This window comes from Vicia villosa, linkage group LG4 (assembly GCF_029867415.1).
Source record: "Vicia villosa cultivar HV-30 ecotype Madison, WI linkage group LG4, Vvil1.0, whole genome shotgun sequence".
Classification (NCBI taxonomy): Eukaryota; Viridiplantae; Streptophyta; class Magnoliopsida; order Fabales; family Fabaceae; genus Vicia; species Vicia villosa.
In genome coordinates this window covers 182744291-182753675 of record NC_081183.1, presented here as the reverse complement: position 1 = coordinate 182753675, position 9385 = coordinate 182744291, and the positions used below count along the sequence as shown (strand labels likewise).

The following is a 9385-nucleotide window of genomic DNA, read 5'->3' as shown; positions in this document are numbered from 1 at the left end:
GACTCTAATCGGATGTTAGGATTTTTTAAAAATTTTAAAGTAAAACATGTTACATACATAGTGTGTGTTTGAGAATACTTCACGAGAATGAAGTGTTTTGTGAAATTTGTTACTATTATCAAGTGTTATGACATATTGATGAATTTTTTAGAACTTATATGATGTGTTTCTTCACATTTAAGTGTATTTTTATTGATTGGTGTTATAATTTTTAAAATTAAAAATATATATATTATTAATTTTTTATTTACAACATGCAAACTCAATTCAATCAAACTCATAAATGATCAGCTTTATCCTTTTCAGTTTTATTAGCGACGAATTGGACAAAAACTACAATTCATTAAAATTTGAACCGATTAGATAACAGATTTGGCCTAACTCAATTCAACCCAATCCAAATATACCCTAATAAAGCCGATATTTTTACGGATCTTCACCTATAAAAACAAATTAGTATTTGACAAAAATACTAGTATATTTTATAATATTGATTTCATAAAATACACGAGTATTTTGCTGGTAAATTTTTAAAAAATATCATGATGACAATATATTATAGCCTATAGGCCATAGGCATATTTCAATGAGTGGAAACAAACAATATTTTACTATTTTGACAACTTAAACACTTGAACCTTATAATACTTTGTTCAGTTACTTATTCCATATCCATGTGTAGGATAATAATTGGAACTCAACTTTTGTCTGCCTCTAAAAATCCACTCCTACTTTTTATCCATTTAAGGTGTTTGTCAAAGAATCAACAACTCAAAAATTCCTTAAACATACCAACAAAGGGTTAAGGAATTATTATCTTCAAAATGGAAAGACTAAGAAAGGAACCATGCATCTTCTCTTCTCAAGAACTTCCTCAAAGTCCAACCACACCATCACAAAATCAACATGAAAAGAAGAAACAACAATCTATTGATCTTGAAGAAGATATCAAAATCACAAAGGTAGATGTTTCATTATTTGATTTAAATGTATCAACCAATGATGATTTTGTTCTTGAAGAAGCAATAGAACTCAATCTTATAACTTCTTTAGGTGTTGCTAATGATTCATCATTAGAAAACAAGAATAACCTTGTTGAGGTGGAACAAAGAGTTTTTTCTTGTAACTATTGTCATAGAAAATTCTATAGTTCACAAGCATTAGGTGGACACCAAAATGCTCACAAAAGAGAGAGATCCATAGCAAAAAGAGGACAAAGATTTGGAACACAGATTATAGCTTCTGCTTCTGCTTTTGGATTTCCAATTATGCATAACAAACAAAGCTATTCAAACATGGCTTCTTTGCCTCTTTATGGTGCTCTTGGAATTCAAGCACACTCCATGATTCAAAAGCCTTCTAATGGATTTGGAAACTCTTATGGACATCATCATCATCATCATCATCATGGTTGGTCAACATCATCATCAGCATTATCATCATCAAGAGGAAGTGTTGGAAGATTTGAAGTGGTGGATACTATGAAGAATTCTGCAGCTAGTAAAGAAATTAATGGATATTTTGTGAGTGGTGGAACAAGTTTGAAGACTCATATGAATCAAGAAGAAATGAAGAAGAAACATCTTGATTTATCTCTCAAGCTATGAACATGGATTTGAATCTTTATTGGTCAGTGATTCTAGATTAGATTAGTTTAGATTTTTGTGTGAAATATAGCATTTGTGTAAATTAGTATCATAGTTAATTTTCTTGTTATTCACTTTAAAGTGATTTATTGAGTTGTAACTTTTATGATTGTTATGTCTTTTTCTACAAGAGTTTTTTTTTCTTTTTCTTTAGTCTGTCAATAGATGAAAGTAATGTAAATTTAGTGAAGGTTTTCATGTTCTTTATACCTCATGTCAGTCTCAAGATTGAATCAGAATCTGTCACAATTAGTTCCATTCTTTTCTCAAATCTTATTAGTTTTACTAAATTTGAAATTTCTATGTAATATAATGGAATTTTATAAGATTAATTTCAGCTCAGGATCATAATTAAAAGAGTCACTAACATCTAATGAGATGAGATATTTATACACACAAAAGTCAAGACGGGTGTATGACACCAAACAAAATAGAACTTAGAGTATAAATATCGGTGAGTTTTCACTGTATTATCATTTGATCAAAGAAGCTGTTGTCAGAGGATAATGGATGTTTAGCATTTTAGACCGTTCTTTACAAAATAGAACTTAGAGCATAAATATCAGTGAGTTTTCACCTTATTATCATTTGATCCAAAAAACCGTTGTTAGAGAGGATAATGGATGTTAAATGTTTAGTATTTTAGGCCGCTCTTCAACTTTTCATCGTTCTCATACAAAAATTAAATTAGGAGTATAAATGTGGTGTTTAATGATATTCGCTTTAGAGTTTTTAATGAATCTTACGGATATTACAAAAAATATAAATAAGTTGTTTAAATAATTGAAAAACGTAAAATAATATAAAAAATTTAGTAGATCTATTTAAAGATTTATGTGAATTTTTTGATGTAGATGATCTTAAACATGTAAAGTGTTGGAGCCAAGGAGCACGATAAAAAAAAAGTTGGTAATTGTATATTGGTCCGATGTTGATGTAAGATTTTGTAAGATTTCTGAATATAAATCATATATTTATGCTTATGTATAGCAATCTATTCATAAAATACTTCCAAGATAATATTTTTAAAGTGTAATTCATTATTTATTAGTGAAAGTGATTTTGAATTAAGTTCATTTGATTGAAAATGAAGTAAAATTATTATTATTATTATTATGACTCATAGGCGGTGTTAAGTAGGTAGAGTAGTGTATGTAGGATCGCTAGTCAAACTCGTATGATCTATCAATTCAGTTGCATGTCAGGGTGCTGCGATTCAGATAAGATGGTATGTAGCAAACTGGATGAATTCACCCGGGTTAAAAAGCTGACTCGTCTTCATCCAAAGATGCGTCCTAATTTTCTAAAATCGGGTTTTATTAAATCCTTTAATGATTAATATTTTTGTTATGTAAGCTTAACTTTTTGATTCATATAATCTTTTAATTTTTTAAAATGAACACTCAAAGAGACATGATCATAACTCCTTTTGAATAAAAATGCATCATACAAACGCGGTATTATTTCAATCTACGTGATTGCAACCTTCCGTTCTCATACTCAATTGTTACCAACTTATTATTTCAACATAAATTTTATTCCTTCAATCACGATTCTTCTTTCTTATTATCATTAGAAATCTAATTACGTCCTCTTTCTTATTCTAAATTGTATCTTGCTTCTTCTCTTATTCAAGATTCCTCTTTCATTTACTTCCTCTTTCCCTTGAACCTGAGGTTAGAGAGAAATATTTGAGTTTTCACTTGAAGAGGATCAATGATGGTTTAGATGAACACAGGGATGTTTGGAAGAAGTTAGGGTGCACCATAATAACGGACAGGTGGACTAACAGGAGGAGAAGGAATGTACTTAATTTTATTGTTGAATAGTCCTAAAGGAATTGTTTTTTAAATCTATCGATGCATCAGAAATAACAAGACTACAGAAAAATTATTTAAGATGATTGATGATGTTGTTGAGGAAGTTGGAGAAGATAATGTGGCCCGGGTTGTTACGAACAAGGCACTAAATTACAAAGTCGCTGGAGATTTGCTGATGCAAAAGTAAAAGCAGTTGTATTGGACACCTTGTGTTGCACATTGTATAGACTTGATTTTATAAGATTTTGAAAAAATATCACAATGCACAAAGAGATGATTGCAACCCTCGTTTATGAAAGGATGAGTCTAATTTCATTATTGCATAAATTTACTAAAGAAGGTGATTTGATTCGACTTGACCTAACTTGATTTGTCACTTCATATTTGACCTTAGGTTGTTTGTATGACAATATGATATCATCAAAAAAAATATGTTTGCTATGATATCATCAAAAAAATATGATATCATCAAAAATAAGTCTAGTAAAATTGCAAAGAGTAACGATAAGATCTTTGTGAAAATTTTGGTTACTAATAAGAACTTTTGGAAAGATGTTGTATAGTTCATAAGGGGTGTATTCCGCCTAATTAGGGTGCTTCACATGGCGGATTCAGATGAGAAACCAACCATGAATTACATTTATGAAGAGATGGACCGAACAAAAGAAAGGATTCAATCAGACTTGATACATAACTATCTTATCCTTTCTTTGATTTTTAAATTTACACAATTTATTTCAAATCTAATTCATTTCACGCCTTTCTTAGCTATAAACCAATATGGAAAATTATCGATGAAAGATGGGATAAACACCTAAGGCCATTGCATCCTGCTAGAAACTTTCTTAACCATGTCTTGCATTATGCTTCTTAATACATTATTGATAATAAAGTTGTAAAATGGGTGTATGAATATTTGAATAGGATGTTGTCAGACTTGGAAAAGCATTATAAGATCGATTACCAACTAAAAGCTTCAAAGAAAAAGATGGAAAATTTGATAGTGACTTAGCCATGCACTTAAAAACAAAACACCAACACAATGGTGGGGACCTTATGGAGGTGCATATTCTTAATTACAATGGTTCACAATGTGAGAATTAAGTTTAACTTGCAGTTCATTCGATTGTGTAAGGAACTGAAGTATCTTTGAAAAGATAAGTAAAATTTTAAGTATTCAGCTATAAATAATCTTGAACATCTTGATTTAAATTTTAATTTATTTAGGTCCACACAAAAAAAAAAGAATCGTTTAAAGAAAAAGAACGTAATTTATGTGATGACTAATTCAAATTTCAGCAAAAAGAATGAAGCTAGAAAATAATCTTACAACTTTTATGAAGATATTATTCCATTTAAAAATGAATGGCAAGAGATGGTAATGATCATATAGATAAAGACATCATACTTAATATTGGAGAAGATGATTCAAATGTTTCTCCTAGTCCTTTTAATATTGATCCAGTTGATGAAGAATTTTAAGAGAATGAAGATGAAGATGGGGATGAAGACTATGATGTTTATATGGAATTTTATGATGACATTTTAAATGTCTAGAATAGTTGTTTTTAGATTGTTTTTATTTTGAACTAATTTTTTTATGTTTTGTTTTAAAAATTGTACGTTTTATCATGAACTTGTGAATTTATGATTATGACTGTGAATTTTTTTAGGAGAAAACTTACCTATACTATTTTTCAATAAAAATATGACAATCGTACTCAAATATCATTTAAGAAGTAAAAATAGAAGAAAATTATAGATTTGTCATATTTCATTACAAAATAGTATAAACCAAACCTAAGATATTTTATCTAAATTTTCTCTCATATATATATATATATATATATATATATATATATATATATATATATATATATATATATATATATATATATACCAATAATAAAATCTTACAATATGTGTTACATATCCCTAAATTATGATTTTTGAATTCTCTACTGATTCTACATAAATTCTCACGTTTTAAACATTGAGGTTGAGACAACGGCTGAAAAGAGGTCGTGCTCTTGCGTTGTCTCAAATATGTGATTGGTCCAACTATTTTTTATAGGGAATGCGGTAACAAAATTAAATAATATTTATATTAGAGTTTAATCTAACTCATCCTTACAAAACTGACTTGTAAGGTCATGAGTGTCACTCTATATAAACTCTTTCAATACTCTTATTTTTAATACACCTCCTCACGCTCTGTATTTTTTTAGACTTTGTCCATAAATTTTAAATGATGAGTGGTCCAAAGTCCGATCGATAAACTTTAATATTCATATTAGAATTTGACCTAACTCATTCTTATAAAATCGATTTGTAAAATAAAAAGTATCATTTTATGTAAACTCTTTCAAAACTCTATATCTAATAAATATATCACTTAGATTATTTGAGTAGTTTGAATAAATATTTGTTTTTTTTACCATAATATTTATATCATACACTACACTATTTATATATGAGTTGTAACACACTTAAAACCTAATTCATTTCACTATCACTAACACATAGTTACAAGTTGTTCTATAATAATAAATAAAAAGTTGAATATTCTTTTAAATTAATATTGATGGAATTTTCTCTTGTCTATTAATAAAGATTCGGATCTCATGTAAAAACTATAAGTGGGGGCCAATGGGAAACTGAGTAAAGTCTAGAATATTTTGAGTGGGTTTGAAACTAGATAACATTATAGACATAAAATATACAAATTAAAAAAGTTAAGATTAGATCATTTGTTTGTCGAGACATGCTTTTTTATTTTGGTTTTGAATAGGAAGACTTTTTTGTCTTGAATTAGATTCATGTATGTACATGTACTAGTACTAAGTCACTGTCATTGAGTGGCTTCAAATCTAGGAAAGATTCATGTGTGTTTATATATGAAATTATAATAGCTAGTCTACACCTAAACACCTCAATTCAATGCAGTTACGACAAAAGCTTTAGGTTTAAACTATGATTAACAAACGTGGTTCTAAGTCATCAAAAACATGCCGTCCTACCTAAAGGTGTTTAGATGACATAATTAATGTCTAATTTAATTTAATCATAAATTTTATATTTGAATTCGGTTATAGATATGCAACACTATTAAAAAATTTGCAGAATTTGTGAAAAATATTAAATTTACAAAAAACAAACACATGGTGTCCCATTCGGACAGCTGCAAACAAACTATATAGAACAAATATTTTTCACATGGTTGATTACTAAGGATTCTGTTTCCTTCAAATCTTTTTGTTTCATCTGCTTCTATGTTCTCACGAAAGCTATCTTTCTGAATTTTTGCATTGGTTTAGTATTGTTTAATAGAATCCAAGTTGGCAACAAATTTGGTTTTATTTAGCTAATTGTAGGCTAGTATATAACTTATAGTATAGAGATATTATAAAGCTGGTGGCTAGGGTAAATGATAAAGATAGTCTTACGATTGATTATCACTTTGGAATAAACAAATAAATTAACAATTAATATGTTAACATTCAAGAGTTTTGAATCAGGTTGAACTTTTTAAGTATGTAAAAAAAATATACATTTCATCTCCATCTCATAAAAAATGTCTTATTTGATGAATACGTGATTTTTAAAAAATAATTAGATGGGTTAGTTTTAGTGAAAAAATTAATATTATTTACTAAAATACTTTTATTAATTGTAGTTATTAGAATAGTTAAATAAAGTGAAAGCTAATAAATAGGGGTATAATAGTGAAAATAATAATAAATGTTGTATTGAAATTAACAAACTCTTCAAGAACGGTTAGTTTCAAGACACTTATCCCTCTACAATTATAGATCTCCAAAATCAATATCAGAATCTAAACAAGAGGATGAAGATGAAATAAATTATGTTGGCAAGAGATTTTGAGTTTTCAAAAATGAAAGTTGTTGATTCTCACAAAAATCACTCTGAAAAATGTTATCAGTTATGTGAGTTGTGTTTGGATTGAGATGACAAAAAGAATTTATGTGTGCTTGAGATTAAGCATAAAAATGGATGGAAAAAGTTAGTTAAATTCGAGTCAAGAACACTTTATGACTTGGACAAATAAGAAAGTAAAGTGAAACAATATCTCATAAATAACTACCCATTTTCCCTTGATTCGAGTCACTTTATAAGCTTGATTCGAGTCACGTACAAAGATTGATTCAAATCAAATTGGTCAAATTGATACAAAGAGCCCTTCATGACACAATACTGATGAATGTCGAAGTCAGTGGTGATATCTTTCCAAGTCTTAGATGATGATGATTAACTTGAAATTATCTTAAGCCTCATCAAGAAGGAGATTCAAGGTTCTAGTGAAGTGCTTATATGAATGATATATCTAGTAAAGGAACTTGAAAGCTTTAGAGTTGTGAAAGAGAGGAATTGTGAAAGCTCGTCTGGTCATGTTTGTTTGAGTGACTAGAGTATTCTGAAAGTAGGAAAGTAAATCTTAAGATACTAAGGAAAATCACACACACACACACTTAAAATACTTCTAAGGCTTACATTTACTAAAAAAAATCACTTAAAAATATTTTTAATCCCAAGTCAGTTGATTAAGGGACTGCCTGCTTGATTAGGGAATTTTTTCTAACTGTCTAATCTATTAGATCCTAAACTTAATTAGTTGGATAGACTTTTTTTAAAGATCCAATTGATTATATCCTTAACCTAATTGATTCGATGATTTCTAATCGAATCCATAATCCATTATGATAGTAACTTAATAATTAGTAACGACTCCCTATCCAAACTTTCCAAAACGGGCAAAAATAATAGATTATTTGAGGTATCTAATCGATTAGGATAAAGGCCCATAGGTTAGATCATTACTTTTGTCCATGAATTGTTTCCTTTTTTAGTAAACTCTTATACTATATAAAGGAGGCGCCTCACCTCTTCATTTCACACCAGAATTCTGAATTTCTCTATTTCTTTAGAATTTATCTCTCATTCTTCTCTCTCTCTCTCTCTCTCTCTCTCTCTCTATATATATATATATATATATATATATATATATATCAATATTTACGCTTTACCAAAGCTGATTTAGTCCCTTGTTGGTGAAAACTACTTGTAAAGAAGAAGTTATATTTGGTGTCGTGCCATTGTTGATACTTTCAAGAGTGTGATACTCTTGAAGAGTAGAGTTTGATTCTTAAGATTAACCCGTCTTAAAATCTTTAATAAGTTCAAGAACTTAGCATGGAAAAGTATTGTTTGGTTATTGAAATCAGCCTAGAAAGTATTTAATCTTTTCGTTAGCTCAGCCCCTAGAAATCACTAGTGTTATCTCTCAAGACTCGTATCTCTTACTTTTTGCTATTTACTTTATCGTTTTTATTTTCCGTTGTCCGTTTTACTCCGATCATAAAGAATAATCACACAATTTGTTTTTTAAATGACAAAAATTTAAATTTAATCGCGAATTTTGAACACCAAAATTCACCCCTCCCTTTTATGCTTGAAGTCACATGTCCAAACAAAATGAACAATGCATGCCCAACCATAAGCCAAGACAACACCAAGGGTTCGAAAAGGGTGAGTTTCAACTGTGTGAAGGCTTTCTCGCACTCTGATGTCCATCCAAGTTTTACTTTTTTCCTCATGATCGTGTAGAATGAAAGTGTTTGTTGGGCAAATTATGAAATGAAACTGTTGAAGGTGGTGAGCATCTCATTCATCTTCATTTTTCTATCCTTTGTGGATGGAGTCTCCATCTTGATGATTATGTCACTTTTATATGGTTGGATTTAATTCTCCTTTTGTGAGATAAAGTCTCAAGAATTTATCAGCTTGAACTCTGAAGGTGCACTTCTCTAGTTTTAGCTTAATGTTGCCCCATCGAACACACTTGAACGTGGTGAATATGTGGCTTTCATGTAATTGTTCATATCTATACTTGGCTAGCGT

General features: G+C 29.2%; 1 protein-coding gene across 1 annotated transcript; it reads left to right on the top strand.

Moving 5' to 3' along the window:
* Nucleotides 1-600: 600 nt before the first annotated feature.
* On the top strand, nucleotides 601-1855 carry LOC131600485 (zinc finger protein 3-like). The gene has a single exon (XM_058872642.1). The coding sequence runs from the start codon at nucleotides 825-827 to the stop codon at nucleotides 1605-1607; it is 783 nt and encodes a 260-aa protein (XP_058728625.1). The 5' UTR covers nucleotides 601-824; the 3' UTR covers nucleotides 1608-1855.
* Nucleotides 1856-9385: the final 7530 nt, after the last annotated feature.